This window comes from Monomorium pharaonis, chromosome 3, assembly GCF_013373865.1.
Source record: "Monomorium pharaonis isolate MP-MQ-018 chromosome 3, ASM1337386v2, whole genome shotgun sequence".
Taxonomy (NCBI): domain Eukaryota; kingdom Metazoa; phylum Arthropoda; class Insecta; order Hymenoptera; family Formicidae; genus Monomorium; species Monomorium pharaonis.
Window position 1 is genome coordinate 32,366,219 of NC_050469.1, and position 26,876 is coordinate 32,393,094.

At 27.1% G+C, this 26,876-nt stretch overlaps 1 protein-coding gene across 2 annotated transcripts in view; it reads right to left on the reverse strand.

Moving 5' to 3' along the window:
* LOC105838757 (serine/threonine-protein kinase SIK3) overlaps positions 1-22,547 on the reverse strand; it is a 33,257-nt gene extending 10,710 nt beyond the window's left edge. The window contains exons 1-9 of one of the 2 annotated variants that reach the window (XM_012684536.3): positions 22,298-22,547; positions 9,305-9,601; positions 9,031-9,201; positions 7,730-7,853; positions 7,343-7,463; positions 5,642-5,879; positions 3,736-4,051; positions 3,334-3,467; positions 591-750 (exon numbers count right to left, since the gene is read on the reverse strand). In XM_012684536.3, coding sequence (XP_012539990.1) covers positions 591-750; positions 3,334-3,467; positions 3,736-4,051; positions 5,642-5,879; positions 7,343-7,463; positions 7,730-7,853; positions 9,031-9,201; positions 9,305-9,601; positions 22,298-22,474 — 1,738 coding nt within the window. In that variant the 5' untranslated portion in view covers positions 22,475-22,547. The remainder of the gene's footprint in view (positions 1-590; positions 751-3,333; positions 3,468-3,735; positions 4,052-5,641; positions 5,880-7,342; positions 7,464-7,729; positions 7,854-9,030; positions 9,202-9,304; positions 9,602-22,297) is intronic. The other variant, XM_012684537.3, reaches the window with a different exon arrangement.
* Between the last annotated feature and the right edge of the window lie 4,329 nt (positions 22,548-26,876).

Genomic DNA, 26,876 nt, shown 5'->3' on the forward strand with positions numbered 1-26,876 from the left:
ATAAGCATATTTTTTGCATTTTTGTCCTTCTGTAAATATATTAAATGTAAAAACAAATAACAAAATTTTATAAATTATTTCTTTAAATTTTAACTGTTTTTAATTAAAAATATTTTTTGTTATATTAAAATAGATACAAATTAACACAATATTTTTTTATAATAATCTTATTGTATATTTAAAATCAGAAATAAACAATTTGTTAGTCAAATTTTTGGTTATATTTAAAATATTCAAAAGATTTAAAGTTTGTTTAGCGTTATAATTTTTACAATTGTAATTATCACAATATAATATCATGATCAACATAAAACATCATTTGGAGTAATAGCCTTATCTACCATTTTACTGTGCTACTGTTTTATATCTTTTTTTTGTACACTCTGTTACGTGACAGAAGCATTTTGTGAAAAGAGAAAGAGGGGGACACATAATTGCCTGCAATAGAACAACTAACAAAACAGATACAAATTGGGATATAATGCTAACAACATATAAATATTAAATGCTGCAAGCCATACAATTATATTTATGTTATAGTAAAGAAAAAAGAAGACTCAACATATTAGTCAACTTTTATTACACCATACCTGGTCGCTGCATAACAGCGCTAAGGCCACTCCTTCTTCTTCTGTCGCTATTTCCACTATTACTACCACTGTTGCTATTACTCCCGTCTCCAGCTACGGTACTGGTAGCAACATTTAATGACTGAGCACATTGTACTAACCCTGAACTACCACTCTGTAACTGTACACATATTTTTATTAAAAAAATTGAATTTCTATGCTAATATAGAATACTTCACATAATACGATTTGATATCCGAAGACTAGTACAAAGTAGTATGTATCCCAAAATAATTGCATGCAGAGTGCTAAAAGATTCCAAATGAACATGAATTCAAGCCTGGACGCAATGAATGATGTAGATTTATCAATACTGATTCAGATCCAATTGTTAATTTTAAGAGGTTACACCATTCTGAGCGGTCAAAAAAAATGAAAAGCTAATAATGTCGATGCAGAAGGATTAATTTATGGCTCGGGTATCGAAGATTAATGGTAATTCTTTTTAAAAGCTTTAATATATTAGAATAGAGTATAAAAAATTTTAAACGCGTTTTTCTCAAAACTACATTTCTAAAATCAGTGAGCACTCTAGCACATCCATTTTTTATCCGATCAACTTCAAAAACATTTTCATGACGTGATTATCCGAAGAAAGACATAGGATTTTTTTTATATGTTGAAATCTCGTTTCACAATTGTAATTTTTCGGAAAAACATTTTTCGTCAATTTTTCGACTGTTTTCTTAACATCTTAGCCATTTACTCAAAAATGTACATTTCTCAAAACACCTATATCTTTCTTTAGCTAGAGATATGGCAAAATAAATTTTTTTAGTTTGCTGTTGTAGGTGTAATCAGAGTGGAATAATCTTGCCAACCGTTTTAATTATTTTTTTCAAAGCCCTACCGTTTAGGCGCTGTGAAACCGTCATTTTATATTAAAAAAACAAAAAATATTAAAAAAAAAAACTTTTATATGCATACAATAAATGTCTAAAGAGTTCTTCTATACAAATGTTTATTTTGTCATAAAAATTCTTAAAAATGTCTTAAATTTCATGGGGTCAAAATGGTATAACTCCTTAAAGGGATCCTAAAGTCGTCTGTTTTACCGACATTTTGTTCAACCATTTAATTTCAAATTGAATTTACAGAATTGAAAATCCTTTTACACGTTTAAAGTACGTACACAAATAAACCCAAGGACGATTAGATCAAGATTAAAAATGCAAAAAAATTTTTTAAATTTATATATTCATATAAATATTCGCTTCAAAATACAAGTTATGTAGCTTGTACGCACAAATGAATAGTATCCCGCAATTCGGAATAGATTGAATAAGACTATATTCGTCAAATTACGATTACAAGCCGTAAAAAAAATTATTTGTATGATCGAATTGTATTCATTTAAGCGCTTTCACTACAGATTTCTCAGTGAAAGTTATTCCAATAATTAAGATTTTTTGCTATAAATACGATCCACAATAAGCACGCAATTAAAGTTCCAAGAAAGCTCGAATAGGTCATAGAAGTGTGGAATCGGATTTACAGGAATTTTATGAGAAGAGTGTACTATAGTGATCTTGGAATTAACTGTAAATACGATAAACAACTTCATATATTTAAACAATACTTAAAACTTTAGTTCAACTTTTTACTATACACTTCAAAACTTGAAATAGTACTTTAACCTAATTTTTTCAAAAATATTTTTTTCAATTAGTTGTAATGATAATGGATTGATCGATTAAAATTTTACAAATATGTTCAGATGTATTCTTTCGTTTCTCGTCCTTATTAAAATTGTTTTAATTTATATAAAATTTGAATTTTGCTAAAAAAACTAACAATTTTTTGCAAACAAAATACATTTTTACTCTTGTTACATAATATGTACAACAAATTTAAACAAAAAATAGAATTTAGAAATAAACATTCTTTCACTTATTTCAAAACTATTTACAAATAAAGTTTTTTTATTTGTGAGAAGCTTCATCCCCGCAAACCTCCCATCTTCTTCTCTGAACCTACTCTCACTCCCACTTTCTATGCACTTGTAATAAAAAATAGTATGTATAATTCGTGCAATTTCCCACACATGTTACACAATGTATTATTTTTAATTGAAAATTGTTGCCGACCATTATTGGGGGGGAGGGGGGGGGAGAGAAAAAAAGAAAAAAAAAAGATAAGTTGTTAAACGTATATAAAACGTATTTAATATACGTATTAAATACATATATATAAGAAACAGATTCTCATAAATCTTTAAGTTCATATGTCTTTAACTTGTGTACCTAAGATTTTTCATAAAAACTTTTCAATATATTCTTTAATCGATTTAAAAAGTAGATATTAAAAAAAATAAAGTTGCCAATCAAAAAATTAATTAAAATTAGTTCTGAAAATTATTATTCCTACAATACTATAAGTCAACTGTTATAATAATCCAGGCTGTATTTACATCAATTTTCATGACGGTTAACACCAGCCAGTGTTGCTCTATTTTTCGCAGGCTTGTATGTAAAAAAAAAATTAAATAGGCTCTTTCAGGCACTCATAAATCTGTCTTACGTGATACTACTACTTCAACTTCAATTGATATAAAAATTAAAATCTAAAATATAATAATAGCTATTTAATATTTTATATCCAGTTTTATTTGATTGTTGTTCGTAATATTTCTATTTCATTTGTTTTATTTCTACTGTTTATGTTAATTAAATACATGTGGAACATATTTATAATGATTACTTACTGGTTGTAATTGTTCTTTGCTGCCAGGTTGACTCCAGCCACCATCTTCATCATTATTAGTGTTACTATTGTGTTGTTGGTGAAATATATGAAGATTTGCTCCGCCATCTGAAGCTCTTCTGCCAAAACCTCCGGCTGTAAATAACATAATACATGTTATCTGACAATTACCATGCTTTGAAGAATAAATTCTAAAAGAAAATTCTCTTCATATTCTCTTCTTTAATTTAACTCCTCTAAATTTGATCTACATGTACTTTCAAAGAAAAAAAGTAGTACCAAGTGCTTCACAAAATTTTACCAACAAATTCCATCAAACAAATAATTTTTTTAAATTATTTAAACAAATAATTTTCAAAAATTATTTAAAAACATTTTTTAAATGTAACAAGATGACACTTACTGGCACCCATAACAGGAGGTGGCTTCAACAAATGCTGATCTTTTATTTGGAAATTTTGTGGTGGTTGATGTTGAACTAAAGGAAGATTTAATGGTAAATTGGTATGTGGTAAAACTTGAGGATCTATATTACACTGGAGAATAGGAAGAGGCCGTAAAGTTTGATAGCCTGTCATGTGATTGTAAGGATATGACGAAGGAGATTGATGCACTGCATCACCAGGTCCAACTGTATGTCTTCTTGTTGTATGATAAGATGTTCCAGATGGTAAATAAAGACTACTTTTCTCTTCTGTTTCTGCTTCAGTTTCACCAAACTGCCAAAAACAATATAATTACACGATATAACAAATTCATTAATCTTCCATACACTAATTCGGATTGTATTGATCCAGACAATTTTTCTCCATTTTGCCGATTCTGCCTTAAATTTGGATGCAAAAAATGAAAACTGTTTCGAATTGTATTATAATATAATTGTACAACTGTATTTCCAAATATTAAATGATTTTTTAAATTTAAATAACCTTTTAAAAACATATCTATCTACATGTGACCCAAATAGTATAAAAAGTAAAAACATGATAGTCCGCCAAGAGTTAATGTTACATATAATTAAACATTGTTAGATACAGGGTGTCTATTTCCATTTCTACATGTACATACCGTATAAGAGAGATTTAAAATTATGAAAAACTGCAAAATACGTATTCAAGCATTTCAAGAGATTATTCTTTTAAGAAGTTAAAAGAATGGTAATAATTTTAAACTTTCATACAGCAAATAAACTTGCATCAACACAGATGTAACATTGCATATTGCAATAGAATGTTGAAAAGATTTTTAATATTACTTCAACAATATTGCAGCAATATTCAACAATGTTCCAAAAATATTGTAAAAAATGTTCTATGCTTTATCTACGCTCTATTGCCACCAGATGGACGCGGCGGAGTTCTATTTCTAATAATTTAGAAACCACATAACATATAATAAAAGGCGCAGATTATGAAATTTATATTATAAAATTTTGTACATTCTAATGTAATTGTTTCTTGAAGAGATAAGTTTCCAAAATTAAATTCAAAGAAACTAAATAAGATACATTTTTAAGGTAAAGTTTGTTGTTCTTTTGTATAAAAATTAATTCAGATATATATGATAATAGAAGTTATATGTGCTAAACGTGCTAATATAATAGTCTGAAATATATTATCAGAAACTCAAAAACATATTGATTTATATATACAGAACGTGTTTGTAAAAATATTAGCGCATTTTTTCGTCATTCTATCTTTATTGTTATTGTTTATTAGACTTGAAACAAGGAATAACAAAAAAGCGCTAACATCTTGAAGCGCGTTTTGAATACGAGTCATTACTGATTGTAATATTTCTGCAATATTGCGATATTTCTAAAAGCGTACATTTATCATTGCTACAATGTTGCAACAATATTGCAGCAACATATTGTAATGTTTTTATAATGTCGCAACCTTATGATAAAATATTATAAAATACAATGTGTTGTAATTTTTCTATGCTATATATGCTATTTCTGAAATATAGACACTCTGTATAAAGAAATAATAAAAAATTTTAATTATATATTTTTTAGATTTTAAAAATAAAATATATTATTGTAACAAATTTAAAATTTATATCTGTTTTGTAAATGTATAATGCATATCACTTAAAAGATTATCAGTAAGATATAAATTTTTATAAACAAATATTTATATTCTTAAACAAAACATAAGAATACAAATTTTATACGCTACTAATAATGTGCTTCTTAATTATGTGATTTATTGTGTGGATCAAATGTGTATTTGTAAATATGTAAAAATAAAGATAAAAGTAAAATATTTAAGTGATTCTAAGTGTTAAAAAAACAATATAACTACCTTTTCCAACTGCGCACCATCTGGCAAATAATCACCTGGGATACTTTGGATACTGGGTAAATTAGGCATTGTTGGTTCTAATCGATCAACAAGTAAATTGTATATAGCTGATACATGATCGAAAGTATTTCCTTTAATAGTTTGTAATAACGTATCTGCGCTGAGTCCGGGCAATCTCAACATATTTTCTATTACTAATTGATTTAATGGTGGTGATACGCTCATATCAGGATTACACCTGTGAGAATATAGAGAGAGGTAAAATTGAAAGGTCAAAACAAAAACAAATAAATTAAATTTAAATCTTTAAAATATTTTTTCAGCCAAAATTTACTTTTTTTTAATCATATTGAAAAATATATACAAATATTTATAAATTTATTGAAGATAAAAAAATAATTGTAAATTTAAGATAAATTTACAAAAATTTCTTTAAAAATGTGACAAATTTAACTAAAAATGTATATTAATGTATATTAATATTTAAAAAATTAAAATTTTTTGAAAACTTTTAGTCCTCTCTTTTCTTAAATCCATAATTTTTATTAGAGATTCCTCAAATAATAATTATGTCAAATTATTCTATTCAAAAAGATGGAGAAATAGACAAAAAATTATTTTTTTATTAAATATTTGTCTAAAAAAAATAAGCGATTCTTATTTTCTTTATATCTACTTTTAACCTTTATTTTCCGAATATTTCAATTCATCATAAACTAGATTTTAAAAAAATGTTTTTTTTTATCTTTAAATACTAAAAATTGGATAAAAATTTTAATTACTACTTAAATTACAAGGATTTAAAACAGAAAGTGCACAGAGACTTTAATAGTTTAAATAAAGGTATTTTAACAATTAAACTTTTATTTTATTGCTTGTAATGGATAATTTTGATCTAAATTAACAAATATATGAATTCAAGTAGAATCTATTTTTCGAATATTGGAATACAATCATTCGGATAGTTCAACTATTCGCGTATTTGAAAAACTATGAATAATTTTATATATATTAATTATTCATATAATATTCATCTATATAATATATTAATTCAAATATTTATGTATTAACAAATTCAGATCGTAGTTACAGCTTTATTGTAAATTAAAAATTTAAATAAATTGTAAATTAGAAATTTAAATTATCAATAATAGCTATCAATGAATACAAACAATTGACAATGCTTCTAATAAAAAAATCACTTATACATTTATCATTTATCATTAATATTCATGAAAATATCTTTAAATACATATAAATGCAAAGTAATGATACAATAAATAAATGTTATACTAGCTTATTAAATTATACGATAAAAAATAATAAAGATATATTAATTTAAAAACCCATTTGTGAATGCCATTTGCTTAAGAAAAAATATAATTTTTAAATTGTAACTAATATTATATGATAAAAATTATATAAGATAAACTTAACTATATTATTCCCTGTTCCTAATAAAACAATCTTGGTAATTGTTTATTTTACGCAATCATTGACACTAAATAAAATATTAAAATTAATACAATGACTGTATCATTATATACAATTTATAGACAGACAACTCTTGAATCACCATGGCAAAATTGATTGATCAAATTTTTAATCTGACTCAAAGTATTAAAACTATTGTTTTTCTTTTATAAGCTATTGTTTACATTAATATGGATAATAATATGTAATTTATGTGATATTACATACCCTCCAGGTTCTAATTCTACTGCTCCATCTTCACCCATCCATGAATGCGATAAAATTTGTGAAATACTTAAACGCCGCTCTGGTTCTACCACCAACATGTGTCTGATTAATTTCTCACAATCTAAAATAATAAAAATGTCATTTAAATTACATAATTTACATATATAATAATTAGAGATAAAGACATTAGATTTCAAAATCATCTTTATTTTTTTAATAATTAAAAGATCTTTTTACAATTTTAAAATAATTATATTTTTTTTACATTTTAATAAATTCTATTTATAAAAAAAGTTTACTGTAATTCTTTCTTGTAAATTTCTTATTAAAAATAATATATGTATAATCAAATACCATCATATTAAATAGACTTGCGTGTATATTTACCTGCAGACATAAAAAATGGTATTCTGAATTTCCCTGAGACAACTACAGATCGTAACAATTGCATTGTAGGTCCATCAAACGGTAGAGCACCACAAACTAATACATATAAGACAACTCCGAGACTCTGAAATATTATGTATTGCATTTTATACTTTGCAGCTATATTAACGTAATGTAAGTATATTAGAGTTTAAAAAAGTTTTTTAACCCATTACCTCCTAAGCGGTTATTTTATAGTCAATTGGTTTTCAACTCAGAAAATTGATAAAATCAGATAAAAACTTATAACAAAATATGCTTTTCTACATAAAAAGAGTTGCTTGTTTAGATTCCGGAGTCAAAATTCTAACTATACGGAACTATAATTCTAATAATTATACGATACAAATAATTAGATATTTTTGTTACATCTTACTTTCTTATCTCTGCGTTTAAATATTATTTGTATAATATATTAGAGAGTCATACGTTATTACAGTCCACTTTAACTAAACAATAGTTTATTACAGAGACCCGGATCGCACAAAAACCGGAAATTGATAACCGTTTCATAATCGGTTTTTTACCCGGACCGAAATCGTAAACCGTATTAGGTTAAATTTATTAAATTTACAGCACCAAAACCATAATCGGAGCCATTAAATTATTTTCGGTTTACGGTTTTTTCCGGTATATTTTTCGGTTCTTACAATTTATTTCTAAATAATATTTTTATATTTTATGTTGGAAAATTAATTGCTTGTTAGGGCTAATAACCTGTCATAAAAAAGTTATTTATTGTTTTTTATTTTTGTTTTATATTTAATATTTTTTTATATTATTCTTTTTATAACATTTACATGTTAGAACTTTCGTTTGTTTTCTCTTAATTTTTAATATAAATGTTTTAGGGCGTTAAAAATGGAAAAAATCAAAAGGATCAAGAGAAAATAAATATAAAAATGTTTAAAAAGTCAAAAAAATAATTTTAAAAATCAAAGAACTGTCACTATTTAAAAATAATACTCATTAAATAAGTATTATTTAATAAGTAATATTTTACAAGTTTGTTTCTTTATTGAATTTTCTAAGGAATTGACAGGAATTTTTAAAGAAATCTATTGAATTGACAATGTCATAAAAGTTCTTGTTTCACCATTAATAGAAGACAAAGTAATAGCGCATAAACAATTTATATATAATAATATAGAAGATAAACACATGCTTGCCTGATGGATGTGTGTGTGTGTGTGTGTGTGTGTGTGTGTGTGTGCGTGTGTGCGTGTGCGTGCGTGCGTGCGCATATAAAAGTAGAAACATACCCATACATCAGCTCTTGGACCATCATAATGCTTTCCTTCAAAAATTTCAGGCGCAGCATATGGCGGTGAACCACACCACGTACTAAGTGGAACACCAGGTGTATATTCATTACTAAAGCCAAAATCAGCAAGTTTTATATTATTGTCTGCATCAAGTAACAAATTTTCAGCCTAAAAAAAAAGTAGAGGCTAATTATAACAATATATGTACAATTTGTAATAAATTTTATTAATAAATCTCATGAAACATCCAATTTCGATATAACAACTAGACCTTAAGATCTCGATGCACTACTCTTTGTTGATGCAGATAATGAACGGCAAGTACAATCTGACGGAAAATTCTTCGTGCTTCTGGCTCTGGCATTCTACCATTCCGAACGAGATGATCAAATATTTCACCTCCAGGAGCGTATTCTGTCACTAAATATATCATTTTCTCCGTTTCCATTACTTGGTACAGTCTTATAATGTGTGGATGTCGTAACCTTTTCATTATGTGTACTTCACGAAAAATTTTTGCTAAATTTTCCTCGTTTAATTTAGTTTTATCTATTATTTTTATAGCAACCTATAACAATATAAATACAACATCAATATAATTTAATGTTATAAAGTAGTATAAAAAAGTTTCCGGTCAAAAAAACTTTTAGTCAATTTTTTCTTAAAAAGTATATTAAAAAAGCTCCAATATTACGCTCAATTATAAAAGTGAATTAGGAAAGTTTAAAAAACGATACAAATAATAAAAAATAAAACTAAAACAATATTGTTATAATCTTGTGCGCATTTACTTAACAAATTGCAAATTACAAGTCTCTGATCACTTTTATTACACAAAAACAAGTAATTTGTAATATAACATTAAAAATTTTGCAAACCATATTTTTAATATTAATATTTAGTAGTTATACATAATAAAGTATCGGAAAAATGTAGATTCACAATTTAGGATGTATCATGTTTATTTTCAAAATAACAAAAAATTTTTTTTTAATTTATCCTATATTGCACTTAAAAGAGACATAAATATAGTGACGATTTTCTAGATCAAAAATAATTTTTATAATAAGTAGAACTCTACTTTAATGTATTAAGAAATAAGAATAAAAATCCGGAATGGTTTTATGAATTACAATTTTGAATAGTTTACATAATTTATTTCATTTTTTTAAATACTGCTTAAACCTAACAATATAAAAGTATAAAAAGTACATATATATATATATCTTATTTATTCATATATTTAATCGAATTTATTTATAGATTTAATCGAATTTTGCATCAAATTTATCGTCTTTTTACTAAGGAAATTTGTTATCTTCGCTTGACAAATTAATTTAAACATAAATTAAAAAACAAGTTAAAAGTAAAACATAAAATTTTAAGGGTATTTTAAAGTCGTCTGTTTTACCGACATTTTTAAATTAAACTAATCTTTTAATTGGCTTTATAATATCACAAAACTTTTTTACAAAATTTAAATACGCATCAAAATCTAGGGAGACACTGTCGATTTAATATCAAAAACAAAAAAAAATTTCAGTTTTGATAAAACTGTTACTTGATGTATTTATTTGCCCAACAATATTTGCTTAGTATACAAAATCTACGATATATATATATATATAATTTTTTTTTGTTTTTGATATTAAATATATATATCGTAGATTTTGTGTATATATACATATATATATATATATATATATATATATATATATACACATATACATATATATACATACACAAGATAAAACCATATTCCTCTAGGGATAACATATACGAACAATATCATGCAATTCAAACTAAGATTAAAGGTCTATAAAAAAAGATTAGTTTCATGATGTTTCAAAATGTTTTTCAAACTGTTCTTTTTTTAACTTATATATGAATTTGCAGTTATAAAAAGTTCATAAAACTAATCTTTTTTTCTAGGTTTTTAATCTTAGTTTGAACTGATATTGTTCGTATCCCTCGCTAAAACAAACGACTTTAGGATCCCCTAAATTAAAAATTATCTATCATTTAACAATAGAAAATCACATAATGATATACATTTGTTCACAAAAAACATACAAGTATACACACAGAGAAAATGTTAATTTAACTAAATTTTCCAGCTAAATTAAATTTTGTCTATTCAAGTATTTATATATTTTTCAATTAACTATATAAATACCTGAATTAAAATTTATGCATTTAAGTTAAATGCATAAATTCTTAAACTGACAAAATTTTAATTTAATTGGAAAATTTTGTCAAATCAATTTTCTTTCTCAATGCACACACGTATAACACGCGCGCGCACAAACAAATATAATATTTTATTAAAAATAATATTTGTTCATAAATATATCATTTTAGCAATTTATGGTAAAAGATTTGTTTGCATTGTTTAAAATTCTCAAAAATTTTTGCACTTAAAACAAGATAAATATATATTCAAACTGTAGAAAGAAAAAAAGCGAGGATACTTATAATTAGATCAAAATATAAACAAGCCTAAAATAACCCAATATTTATTTCATATATTTGCAAGAATTATATTAAAATTAATCAACACTAGAATGTTAATAATTAATTTCTAGTTATTTAAATATATAAGATTTCTTTTAATCTTACTCTTACTAAGCAATTATCTCAAAAAGTGTTTTTATTAAAAGATAATTCCAAATAAAAGTATAGCCTAAAATAAAAATAATAGTATAAAATCAATTTTTTAACATCATAAAAATTGCTGTTTTCCAATAGAATTATAATTTTTTACATAATATAATTCTGTTTGTTATTATGCATATAAAGATATTAAAGTAGAGTTATCAAAAAATTAATAAATTACGAAATATCATTTACTTTAGTCTGGCATGAAATATACGATCTTTTAAATTATTGATTTATTAACTTACAATTACGTAACAATTTTTTTGGAAGACTGTTTTTTTACACCAATTAATTCATCTTATTTGTCTGTGTATAAAAATATTAAATAATATAGATAGATAATTATTAAAAAAATTATAATTTACAAGATATGTTATATTTGTCGAAATATGCCAGAATAAAGTATATATAAAATGTCTCGTAAATTATTGATTTTTCTATAACTATTTTAACCCTCCTGTATCGGTTTTTTACTGCCTTCGAACTGTATCTATGGATTTGTCGCATCAGACGCCATTTTTTTTATTTTAAAGAAAAGATATAAACAAATTCACAAAATATCTGTCAATAATATTATAGTTGATGTCAATCATTTTCCATCGTCTACTTTTATGAAATAGAAAACCAACATGCAAGCTTACCTGTTTAAAGTTTATAAGCAAATATTATTTTGGCTTAAACGTCTCATTATCAGACTCAGATATACTCAGAGAGTTAATAAAATACCTGTACCCAATATGGCCATGTACCTAATTTGGCTCACCCCCTTCCCCATTTTCAAATAGTTACACAATGAATTTCACAGATAACGCTAATATATCGTTCAGGAAGTCGATATGATGTATTTATGCTAGTTAATTGCTCAATATCTCCTTTCTACGCCTTGTAATCACACTTTATTCAAATTGTATTCTGAATCTAACATTTTTGATTAATATTTCTTGTCTTTTTCTAGTTAGTTGAAGCTTTTTGACAGGTAAAAGTTCAGATAACGCCCCTTGTAGTAAACAGTTTTATTATTTAATGAATATCTGTATGTGTAATTTTTTCCATAAGTATGTTAATAAATGCTTAATTAAACATGTTGATTTTATTTCCGAATTAAAAAAAATATTAATAAAAAAGAGGAAATTAACAATTGAAAATATTTCATATATATTTTTTTGGTTTCAGAAATGTTTCTTATTTTAAATCTGACCCTTATTTTTTCAATTTCGTATTCATTAAAAAATTACAAAAATTTCCAAAGCTGGAGAGGCATATTGAGTACAGATACCTTACTTTTATATGCAGAATGAAAATTAGATTATGTAAAAAATATGTGGAGTTAGTATCCCTGTATTTTGATATTAGTTTTCTGCGAATGGGTAGAAGCAATAAATTCCAGACTAGTGTAATAAATTAACAATAAATAAATAATCTTCTTTCTTATTCCTAAATTTTTTAATGGGTAGGGTATGTTTTGGAAGTGATTGTATAATCTTGTGTATTCCATTATTATTATATATCAGTAATTATATCACATTTTAAATTATATATCTTCTATGATTTTTAGATTCGTATATGAATTATATACCTCTTGTGAGCTAGATTCTATACTAAAAAACAAGTTCAAATATTGAGAATAAGTATTGATTTTTGATACTATTATGATATTGTAATCCCGTACAATAATAGAATTGCATTTCTTGACACATTATTTTGTGTGTGTGTGTGTGTGTGATATAACCATCAAAATATAATAAAATTGAAACGCGCATACATTCACTTCTGAGGAAATACGCCATTAAAATTAATTTTAAAAATTATAACTAATAAAATATAAGACATAATCTATTTATTGCTAATGTATTGCACCAGTTCCGCATTTATTGCTTCTATTCATTCGCAAAAAATTAATATCAAAAGCGGAGGAATTAACTTTACATTATTCAAATCCACACGCTTAAAAAATACATATAGAAATTATAGAATATTGTAAACAAAAAAACAAATACCCTTAAATATTTTGTTTAATTGCTCAAAAATACTATTAAAAATACTTAAAATGCTTAAAATATTAAATAGTCATGGATACTACAACATCAAATACTGTACATATAAAAGCAAAAAACAAGTTAATCATACAAGTTTAATACAATTTTTTTTTTAAATTAAATTTTCCTAAAATATTTTGTTTTTATTTTAGGTTTATTTCTCATAAAACACATAAGTTTCAAAATTATCAAAAATGTACAGAGCACAAGAATATAAAGATATTAATTGCCATACTAATTTCTATATTAAAATGTTTTTATAATATAATTTTTGTGTTAGAAAAATACACACACACACCTTAATCTTCAATTCATTGCAATCGACAATGACTCCGCATACAAAAATAAAAAATAAAATATATTAATCCGCGTAAAAAATAAAGTATATTATATTAATCATATTTAATAATAAATAAAAATAATGATTTTGATGGATTTAATGACGTTGTAACTCTAATACTAATTTTTTTTTAATTTTACTTGTAATATGTAACTGTATGAACTTTAAGCTTTAAATAGACTTCGATACATTTTGTTTTTAAAATACAACCATTAAAAAAAAATTTTTTCCCCATGTAATACGCAAACTTTAATTTTTTTCTTTTATCATAAGTGAGAATAATCATTTTCGACGTATTTTTGCTGCTAAATCCGAATACGTTATCTTTGAATATCACGTTATAATTTACAAAATCAATAATTTTAAAGATTTATTGTTTTTTATTTTAACACCATTTTTCTAAAAATCATGACATAATAACCAAATTTTGACAACGAGTAAGTTTTCAAGTAAGTCAAAATGTGTTGAAAATAACAATTCACACTTATGATGCAAAAAAAAATCAAATTTGGTCGGATAGTGTGTGAAAAAACTATTTTCAAATTATTTCAAGAACGAAAAATCATATCAAAATGAACCAAAATATATTTTAAAACTAAAACTTGATATATACTTTTGCTATTAGTAAAATTTAGAAAAAAAATTTAATATTGAAACTACGTTATAAAATCTTCAAAATCACCGTTTTTTGCCTCTTCGATCATTCTTCTCAAAATTGTGACCAATAATAACCAAATTTAAACAATAAATTCAGTAGACAAAAATACGGATGACTATTTACATTTATTTCAAAATAATGTTAAACAGTATAATTAATAAAAAATTGTGTTTATTAAATACTATTATGTGACTAAAATTTCGAAGAAGCGCGTAATGGCATTGTAAGACATCTGCTTATCAAGTCACTGATCCAAATTCAAATAATGTTGTGATTATTTTTAATAAAATAGAAAATATTTTATTTAAGTGACAAAAAATTAATACATTGTTAAATAGTCAATATTAACTTATATATAATTATTTTTTATTTGAAAATACAAATTTTAGAATAAAAATTATCATAAAACAGTATTATCTGCCACTATGTTGTCATTTCACAATAATTATTTCCAAATAAACACAAGAGCATTTTGTGAAAGTTGTTTTAAATATTTCTAAATTTTTTGTTAAACTGTTATATTAATGCTTATATTAACGCTAAAAGAATTCAGAAACAAAACTTTAAATGTTGAGAGCACTAGCTTTATTCTTAGTGCCAATAAGTTATTGCTATTAAACTCGTGTAAATTACACACAACTAATTTTAGTTTAAGAATTTATTTTACGAATAATAAGAGAACAACAAAGAGAGAAGAAGAGAAACAGAAAAAAGAAAAAATTGTAAGGAGTCCTATAGATACTTATCAACATTAAAACTATTAAACTGTTCGTTAATATAATTTATAATATTATGTATTCCGATTAAGGATTATGTTTTAAGACTGACCAATTACTTGTTTTTACAACTTTTTTCTAGCAAAAAGTGCTCTAGTAACCGAAAAAAAGATAATACAATGGGACAAATATCATGAGATAGTGGAGATGGATAAGATATAGTACTTCCTAGTCTAATTTTTAAAATTTTTTATTGCATTTGTTTCTTTATATGCAATCGAACAGTATCGTCATGTTACAGACTCAAAGGTGATTAGCTTCTTTAAAAAAAGAATTAAAAAATTAATAAATAAACAAACATATATAGAAAACGTGTATGTGATGATGATTATATTACTAAATAAATAATAAATTATAACAAAACTACATATTATTTATATTATTTATAAAAATAATGTTACTTTCTGGTTCTCTTAATACATAATAAGCTCAAATATTTATCTTAATAATTTTCAACTATTTCTTTCCAAAAGATCCTGCACCAATTGTACGGAAATTAGCTCTCGGTGGATTTGGATGAAATTTTAGGAAAAGGTCTAGTTCAACTTCCTGATGAAAAGTTCTCATGGGCCAAACTCCATTTAAAGCAGTATTTGGGCCCTGGAAAGCCTTAAAGGGGAAATAACAGCAGATTCACGGTAACAAAGACTATCACCTAAGAATATCATGAATTATAATTTAGGATATTGCTGGGTAGTATTTATGGGAGTGCCCAATAATACGAGTACCCAAGGTGACTTTTTCTCCACCTAGGCCTTGTCTATCGATTGGGCCTTGCGTACATTGAGCAAGTCAGACTCAATTGTACGTTTTACTCATGGTTCCCATATTCACGATCGCATATACGCATTATATATATATTGTGTATTATATAATGCGTATTACATATGTAATGCGTATATGCGACCAGTATCGTGAATATAGGAACCATGAGTAGAACGTACAATTGGATCCGATCTCGCTCAATGTACGCAAGGCCCCTCCCCCCCCCCCACATCAACAGACAAGGCCCAGATGTAAAAAATGTCACTTTGGGTATTCATATTATTAAGCATTTTCATAAACACTACCCAGCAATATCCTAAATTATAATTAATGATATTCTTAGGTAATAGTCTTCGTTACCGTGAATCTGCTGTCATTTCCTCTTTGAGGCTTTCCAGGGCCCAAATACTGCTTTAAATGGAGTTTGGCCCATGAAAACTTTTCATCAGGAAGTTAAACTGGACCTTTTCCTAAAATTTTATCCAAATCCACCGAGAGCCAATTTCCGTACAATTGGTGCGGGATCCTTTAATTTTGCAAATATATTACAAATTGTAAAATAATTTGTTACACCGTTATAGTTTTGCCGAAATATTATTTCAAAATTAATTGAATAGTTACTAATATTTTATAAAAAATAAATACTTTTATTTATTTTTGTAAGTATATATATAATTACAAATTATATAATAACAAATTATAATTTTTATATTAATATAAATATTACATTAATATATTAATATAATTTCTATCAGGATTATTATGTTAGGTTCCAATTCTTCAGATAGTATACATTCAGACAGTAAAAAAAGATTAAATTCTTGATAAGCATAACACACTACAGTTCCACAGTAAAACTGAAACACAAATAAAGTATTTTTATCAAAGTGGATTTTATTCTTACATCGCAAAGACCTAGCAATGTACCAGCAAATTCGATTATAACTGTAGAGCAAATTCTTGTCTACTATATCCTGTTTAAATTTATTTAGGTAGTTTCATTACAATTTGCCAGTCATAACATAATAACAAAAATGCAGCTGAAGTAGAACACACTATAAACTATTCGTTTTCTAATATTTCTAACAATGTTAAAAAACAATAGATTGTATTCAATTGTTGATAAATTTCTATTAATGTTCTGTTTATATATAATATATAACATTTGCAATATATAACAATATGTGCAGGTTTGACTATCTGGATTTATTTTGACTGAAAACTCTTCAAAACATTGTTTCAGTTTTTCATAATCTTGCAAGAAATTTATAGTAAAATCCGAATATATTTTAGAGCATATATCCTCTAAAAGATACATTCAATATGACGTTCAATTTCATAAGATTTCTATTAAAATGTAAAAATAAACCGAGATAAAACTGTTGTCTATTGATTCAAGTAAGAACCAGAGACATCGTAAAACAAATTTTTATAATTAAAAAAATATGTTTTTAACTTAGTTTAAAATGGGAAGGAGAGGGTACCCAGATATCGATGCATTGACAGAAGAATTAAACGGAATTCATCCAACCAGTGCTGTTCTTTAACCCTAAGCTGTTTCACCTTTTTTTTAACAAAACAGTCACACTGGGACACCATGACCCAACATAATTTTTGATAAACTGCAGTTTAAAAATTAAATGTCCAAAATTTCTGAAAAAATTCTGAAATAAAATTCAAACATAGAAAAATATATCCCAATTGTAAAAAAAATATTTTAATTATGTTTATTTAAAAAACTTGTTAAAAACAATTTTTAAATCACATTTTCCTTGAAAAATCATAGTTTCCTTAATTTTTAATATCTTAAGCTAAAAATTTAAGATTATATCTTGAGATGTTACTTTAATAAAAAAATTAGTTCATAAATAAACCTTTCAAAAAAGGTACTTATTTTACATATTGCAGAAGAGTACTTATTTACTCAAAAAATCAATTCAATTTTTTATTAAATATTGATCAATGTTTTTGTCACACTTGGATCACAGTGACCTAAGGTATTCTTTCAACGACTGCTGAACAGAGACTGACATTTCCCTCCTTTGGGCCAGCGTCTCTATTTGTAATAGATATCTGAAACTGATTTTAGATGACATCACAAGTTTACATTTCCAAGCACGCCAAAAAATATCTAATAAATCATTAGTCTGGGTCATGATGACCTAGTGTGACAGCCTAAGGTTAAATACATTTCTAAGTCAGGACTTTGATAATGTATAAAAATTACATTATCAAAAGTACAGATGTGTATGCTTCTTTAAACAATAACATATTAATTATATCATTTAAATTTTTAACTTAAAATTACCTTTTAACAAATATTACAAAAAAATATAATACTTTTAAACTTTTCGCTTTAAGAATAAGTTATTCAGTATTTTAATATTTTTTAATTTACACACTCAGTAAATTAAATTTCTCTCTCTTCTCTCTTAATATTAAAATATGAAGATAGATTTATCAAAAATCAATATAGTTTACAAGATATGTCATACTTTATGTCAAAATATATGCCAAAATAAAATATAAATTATAAACTAATTTGACACACACACACACACACACACACACACACACACACACACACACACACACACACACACACACACACAGGCGCGCGCGCACAACTATGTACACGGACACACATATTTACAGAATATCCTTTTAATATAATCCTTTTCATCTTCATAATGTTGAATCAAAAATATGTCAAGCAAAAGTTATATATGTGTATAAAAAGGGACAAATAATGATAAAATAAATTTTCGAAAAAAATCGATCTTCTAACATCAAGGCATAATTGCAGTTAAAAAAATAGAATTACATAATTTTTTATGTGAATATTCTTCCTGTAATTCTTCTGTATATAAATGTTAAAATTATTGAAAAATTAATAGTTTGCAAAACCTTATATTTATATTATATTTTATTTTGGCATATATTTCGACATAAAGTATAAATATCTCATAAACTATATTGATTTTTTAAATAGATAACTTAAATAAATTATTAAATAATAAATATATTTTAATACTTTCATACACAAAATAATTAAAGAAAAAATTAGAAATCATATTGTATTTAAAAAAACATTCCATTTTTAAAAATAACAGACTTTAAAAAATTAATTCACTTTAAATATAACATTTGTTTAAACATATTCTTTATTTTTTATTTGAAGGAGATAAAAAGATGATATATTAAAATAAAATCTGTATAGAATATAAAGTTTAAAATGTTGTGTTGTTTCTTTATTAGAAATCAGACAAAATATTTTTTAATATTTAAAAATTTGATGCCATATATAATATCGAGTGTTACTAATCAATTTCTGAATAAAAGAAGAGTCAATATTTCTTTTCATCTATATAAAAAGCTTTTTTACATACGTTTATTCTCATTATATCCAGCATATAAAATTATTAAAATAAGATTAACAAAAATTACATATATTTTTTTTACAAAAAAAACCTAAATCCTAAAACAAAAAAGGCTTTGTTGTTATCTTTCATAATTTTTCTTTAATATAATCCTTATAATTTTCTTTATTTGGTAACAATTTTCTTTATTATTCTTAATTAATATAATCTTTATATTCTATAATCTTTAATAATTAATAAAACAGCTAGTAATTTTTAATTTTATACTTTATATGTGTATGTGTTTTGTAATTGTCTAGCATGTATGGTACATATCTTAATAAATTAATAAATAATATATAAACATAATAACAAAAAAGAAATAATAAAAGTATATTAAAAAATAAATAATATGTACTTTTAGTATATTTTCTTTATATTACACTTGATTCAATAATTTATAAGTAATATATAAATTATAATTAAGATTAATTTACATCTCTTTTCATAAGTATATATGTATAAAGTATTGATACAAGAATTCACACACAAGTATAAGATGGAAGCTAATATTCATTAAACCAAATAAAAATATACTGAACGTGTGTGTGTGTGTGTGTGTGTGTGTGTGTGTGTGTGATAAAAAATATTAATGTGTATTTAAAATATATATAATTTATTTAAATATATAATTAATTACATATTATATACATATTATATGTGCGCACGTGCATGAATATATTTCACAAAACAATATACAAATTATCTTATTTTTCAAATTAAGAGTATACAAATTTTAATTCTTCATATTATAAGAATATAAGTCATAAAATTAATTGATACAGAATATAAGAGTTTATTTTATGCTGCAAATTTATCAATATTATAATTTCTTAAAAAAAATTACAAATTAAGAAATTGTAGGAACTTGATTGGAAACAAAAGAAGTGCTAGTGATGCATTACAAAAACATACTTATGTTCAAAGTATTTAAACTAACAACCTGTGATTAACAGTAGTCAGGAGTAAAAAGATTCATCGTCGTCTATCGTTAACAAAATCAGATAAAATATTCAGTAAAATTGTAGCATAAAATTTCTCAATCCTGTGTCCAGACAATTTCATAACTCTCTCTCTCTCTCTCTCTATATATATACATACATATATATATATATATAATCTCATATTTATTTAATATTATTTCATATTATTCACATATATTCTTTCAATCACCTTTTACACACATTTTCAAGTTTATGTCAGAATAGAAATAAAGTAGAACCCACAATTTTATTGAAATATATCTGATTTTGTTAACAAAGCAATAAAACATTTTAGTTTAAACACAAATATGTATTTAATAATAATGCACATCACTAGTAAGGGTTTTCACTTCCAATAAAATTTTCCTTAAAAAATTATATTTGTGACTTTGTATCATAAAGTAAACTTCCAATATCCTATGTTTGAATTAGTTTCATGATTATATGTGTGGGGATATATGTATCTCTAGATAATAAAATATGTCTGAACAAAATCATGTAAATTTATAATTGCTATAATATTGACAACTCGTCTGTATGTGTCAATATATACCAATATTGAAACAACACACAGACATCAATATGTTTTACCAACAGTTTGATAACAAGACGGCATTATCAAAGTTAACTCGTATTATGAACAATATGACAATATCCGATTTTGTTCTCAATTATTATGGCAATATAACAGCATATATTTTTATGACAGTTTCAAAGTTTTCATAGTTGCTACTCAAAGTCATATCGTAATGGCATCAATTTATCAACAAATGCAACCTCAGTTGCTGCAATTCTAGTAACAGTATATATTATGCAAGCAATGTGCCATCAACAATACAGACACATTGCTATCTGGAAGTATCTTTTCTCTCTTTTTCTTTAATGTGGATAAAGAATATACCAAATAAACTATAAAATTAAGTACATATAGAGTCATATTCTAAGACAAAATAGTACCTAAAAATCTGACACATCAGACAAGGATATATACAGAACGTTTTCGACTATAAGGTTGAGTAAATTTATCTAATACCTTTCAATGCAATTAATTTAAAATATATAATAAACATATAACCTCATTCAAGTATTCTCTCCCCCTCCTCCTCTCTCTCTCTCTCTCTGTGTGTGTGTGTGTGTGTGTGTGTGTGTGTACGCGCGCGTGTAGTAATCTATTTTTTCGTTTTCCCGTTAATAACATTTAGATTAAAAAAGATATGTTTAGATATGTAATATCTAAAATGTAAATTTAAAATTATTGAGCTGTAAATCAATTTTAAAATTAAAAGAAAAAGAAATAGATTATTCTTATTAATATATTTCTATTCATATTTGTTTGGATGTCTGATGTGCAAGTTTAAATAACAAGATTTATGCAATTTATATAAATTACATATTTCAAGTAAGGCAACAGTAATCTTTCTTATCAATAATAAATGTACTTTTTTCATATTAATTACTTGAATATAGTTACAAAACATAATTACATTAAAATGAGATATTATACCTTGCAATTAAACATTACGAATAAGAAACCAAAAGAGGTATTCACACACAGATATTTAGAAGATATTAACGACAAAATGACGGATTTCATGTTTGCAATTGAGAGGCTTCTACGGCGTGTTTTACCTTAGATTTTGTTACGACGTGGGTCGCCATTTTAACTACGGCGAAATTTCCTTTACCAATAGTTTTTTCCAGTTCGTAATAACCGACACGGATGAGTTTGTTGACAGAAAATTCCTGGGAAACCTCATTGTGCGACGTCGGCGAGGATGCCATTTTTTGATCACTTCTCTCTCTCATGTCTGACTCGTTGCCAATTGCAATACTGGTTAGTACAAAGTTATGTCGGCAGAGGAATTACGATCACCTCTCGATACTGCCATCTAGTGTCGGTAAATAAGATAAGTTTCGATCACGGCTAAGGCCGGTATTCATAGTCGGATATCTCTTATATTTAAGGTCGGTATTCATAGTCGAATCTTATTTTAAGATCGTCTCAAGTAATGTCTTAAGATGCTAATACGGCTCTGTGATTGGTTGATGGCATCTTAAGACTGTACTTAAGATAATCTTAAATATAAGAATCGACTATGAATACCGTCCTAAGATCATCTTAAGTACTGTCTTAAAGGCTATTGCACGTACATTTCCTTAATCGTAATCGTAAGATTTCGACCAATCATATTGCTCAAATTAGTCGTAACTAACCGACTGAATTAATCAATCGCATGGCTCAATTTCTTACGATTATGATTAAGAAAATGTACGTGCAATGGCCTTAAAATGCCATCAGCCAATCACACAGCCATATTAGCATCTTCAATTAATTGATTTGATAAAAATTCACTCACCGATTGCTGTCGCTGCTCCTGCTGCTACTGCTATACATTCCTTTTCCGGTTTTGCTGACATATTCCTTTGCCGCTTTCTGCTGACATCATCCTGCTATTCTCGAACCGCACATTAATAACGATCGCCCGATACTTTATTCGGCACTCCCGATATTACGGATAATATATATCACACACGAGTAAAACGTAAACCGCGCGCGAGAATTTTACTTGGCGCGACCGTTACATTTGAAAAAATACGTGAAAAGAACGGCTCGTTTGATTGGCGACAAAAATCAACATGGCACGAAAGTGGCGTGACGTCACGTAACTTCGTGGAAAGGCAGGCCGAGGAAAGCGGTGAGAAAACCGTTTGGATGAAAATTACGCGCCGAGATACAACGAACGGAGACAAATTCGTTTCGAGAATTTTGTATTTCGTATGCTCGCACGCCGACTAGTAGCACTTCACTTAATTGGTACTCGCGATATTCTATCGAACATACCTCCTTCGAGCAAGTACTTTGCTTGAACGCGCACGCGAACACCGAACTCGAAACCGAAAGCAAACGCACGATGCCGTGCTTTACACATGAATACGATCTCTGCTACGTACGATCACACGTAGCTCGCGTATCGTTTGCTAGCACGACGGCACTCTAAACACAACATCGTACCTGCACAACACCGCACAATACGAATTCTGAACACGCGAGACACGCACGAAGTCGACAGAACGTTTGACCGGCGCTGGAGTGGCGGACGTGACTGGAGCGCGGAGCAACATGGCGGCAGCGGCGCGGCGTGCGCAGGCGCGACTCAACAAGTCGGTCGCCTAGCAACGCCAAGTGGCGCCGACTAGCGTCGAGTACCGCCGAGTCTGCCTGCCAGCAGTCACGTACGCCACTCCAGCGCCGGTCAGATGTTCTGTTGACTCCGTGCTGCTTCGTGTGTGTCTCGCGTGTTCAGAATCGAATTGTGCGCAGGTATGGTGTTGTGTTGAGAGTGCGGTCGCGCTAGCAAATGACACGCGAGCCATGTGAGATCGTACGTACCAGAGATCGTATTCATTTGTAAAGCGCAGCATCGTGCATTTGTCTTCGGTTTCGTGTGAAGTGTTCGCGTGCACATTTGAGCAAAGTGTGATGAGGTTACGTTCGGTAGAATATCGCTAGTGCCAATTAAGTGAAATGCTACTAATCGTCGTGCGAGCATACAAAATACAAAATTCTCGAAACGAAGTTCTCTGTTCGTTGTATCTTGGCGCGTAATTTTCATTCAAACGGTTTTCTCACCGCTTTCCTCGGCCTGCGTTTCCACGAAGTTACGTGACGTCATGCTATTTTCGTGCCGTGTTGATTCTCGTTCCGAGCAAAGTTTTCGTGTGCGCGTATTCGCTCGAGGAGGCTATGCAATCCGTTCGGTAGAATGTGGATCGTGCCAATAATGAAACCTTACTAGTCGTCGCGCAATCATAGAGATACAAAACTCGAGGAGCGAATTGCTTTACTTGTGTTCAGTGTGCTTCGAACGTGCGCATTCAAACATTTCTTGGCGCTTTTTTCGAGTTTCGTTTTGTGACGTCACGCATCATACTACTTTTCTGCCATATTTTCTTTTTTGATTCGCCACCAATCAGACGAGCTGTACTTTTCATGTACTTTTTTCAAATGTAACGGTCGCGCCAAGTGAAATTCTCGCGCGCGGTTTACGTTTTACTCGTGTGTGATATATTATCCGTAACATTGGGATTGCCGAAAAAAGTATCGGGCGATCGTTATTAATGTGCGGCTCGAAAATAGCAGGATGATGTCAGCAGAAAGCGGCATCCATGAAGCGACTCGATATTAATTAAATATTATATACTATTTTTTTAAGTGATACATTTCTTTATCTGCTTCTGTGTTTAAGTTTAGGAATAATATTTATCACATTTTCAGAATCAAAACCGGAAAAGAAATGTAGCAGTAGCAGCAGCAGCATCAGCAACAGGAGCAGCGACAGCAATCGGTAAGTGAATTTTTATTAAATCAATTATTTGAATTTATATTATGTATATGTGATATTGAACATTTATAGAACACGATTACGCACATTTGCATAAAACATTTAAAATATGCATATAATTGTAAAATTTACGTAAAAATTTCAATTGAAAACCTATTAATTTTAATTAAATTAAAATATTTATGTAAAAAGTGTCTAGTGAAGTTAATAAAGGGAATCCTATAAAGCCATCTGTTTTATCGATATTTTTAAAATAAACTAATTTTTTAATTGGCTTTATAAAATTGCAAGCCTTTACAGAATTGTAATACGCACAAAAATTTAGAGGAAAACGGTCGAGTTCTTATAAAAATAAACGAAAATAACTTTTACATTTCGTAAGTGGAACTGTCACTTAAAGACAATATTTGCTTAATATGTATACAAAATTTACGATATATACAAAATGAAACAGTATTTCTGTAGAGATAACATATACGAACAATGTTATGCAATTTAAATTAAGATTTAAACTCTAGAAAAAAAGATTATAGTTACTTTAACTTTTCATAATTGCACATCCAGATACAGAGGTTATTAAAAAAAGAACAGTCTGATAGCGTTTTCGACTGGCCTAGGGGTCTGTTCGCGTCACATGCTCCGACATGCTCCTATTCACCCCAACGCACTCCAATACGTTGATTCCGATGACGCCAACCTATTAGAATGCGTTGGAGTGAGTAGGATCATGTCGGGGCATGGCGACGCAAACAAACCATAGGTTAATCGCTCCAAGAGCGATTAATGACGTCATAAGGCCAATCACAGCCATTCTTCTGAAGAAGGGAATAACTGTGATTGGCCAGTTCTAGAGGAAAAGAACTTGAGACGGGTTAACTCAGCATCGGTCGAAAACGCCATGAAAAATTTTTTTATTCTGGGTATAAAGTCTAAATCATAGGCTGATATTAATATGTGTACTTTATTTCTAAAGGATTTCCAAATCTATACATCCGAAACTGTAAAATATGTAATTTTTATGTAGTCTTTAAACGCGATTTGTTGTCAAAAGAAAATAAATCTTTAAAAAAGCGGTAATATACAATTGCATTCAAAAGTGTAAATTTTTAGCTTTCTATCTTTTTTTTGCGGAGCGCTGTATGTTGATAAGTTCATGAGTAATAAACGATAAAAGTAAAAAAAAAAAAATTTTTTTTTCTCTTAAAATTTCAATAACTTGGTAAAAAAAATCGCACTGCAATGGACGACCACTTACAAAGTGGAGATCCCGTTACAAGATGTAACAGAAATTCTTTGATTTTTTTTCATGCCAGAAACAATGCAGCAAAGTCGCATTAAAAATGTTTATTTCAACGAATCAATTGTGCCATATTTGTAGAAAAAAAGATAACTGAAATCGGCAAAAAGCATTTGAAAGCAGTTTCAAGATTTAAAATGCTTTTTGAATTTTGTTTCTACGTTGAATTTTTGCCGAGTTTCAGCGATTTGAAGATAGCTTAAATTTTTATATAAAAAGTATTTCCTATTTAAAAAAAAATAGTATATTGCATATACATATTGTATAGTATGTATAATATATATGTATATATGATGTATATACACCGGAATTCGAAATTAAAGGATCATTCAAAATTTCCACAAATTTAGGTCATTTTCAAATCATTGTATTTCTGCAAAAAATAGTTGTAGAAATACAAATTAAAAAGCATTTGAAAGTTCAAACTCTCTCTAGTTTTTAAATCTGTTGATTAAGACTTGGAGTTTTGCAACATGATCACTTTTTTTTTAGACAAAGTATAAAAGATTTTTTTTCAAAAATTGCATCAAATTTGAGCGTATTCGTGGAATAAAATAAAATTTTTTAC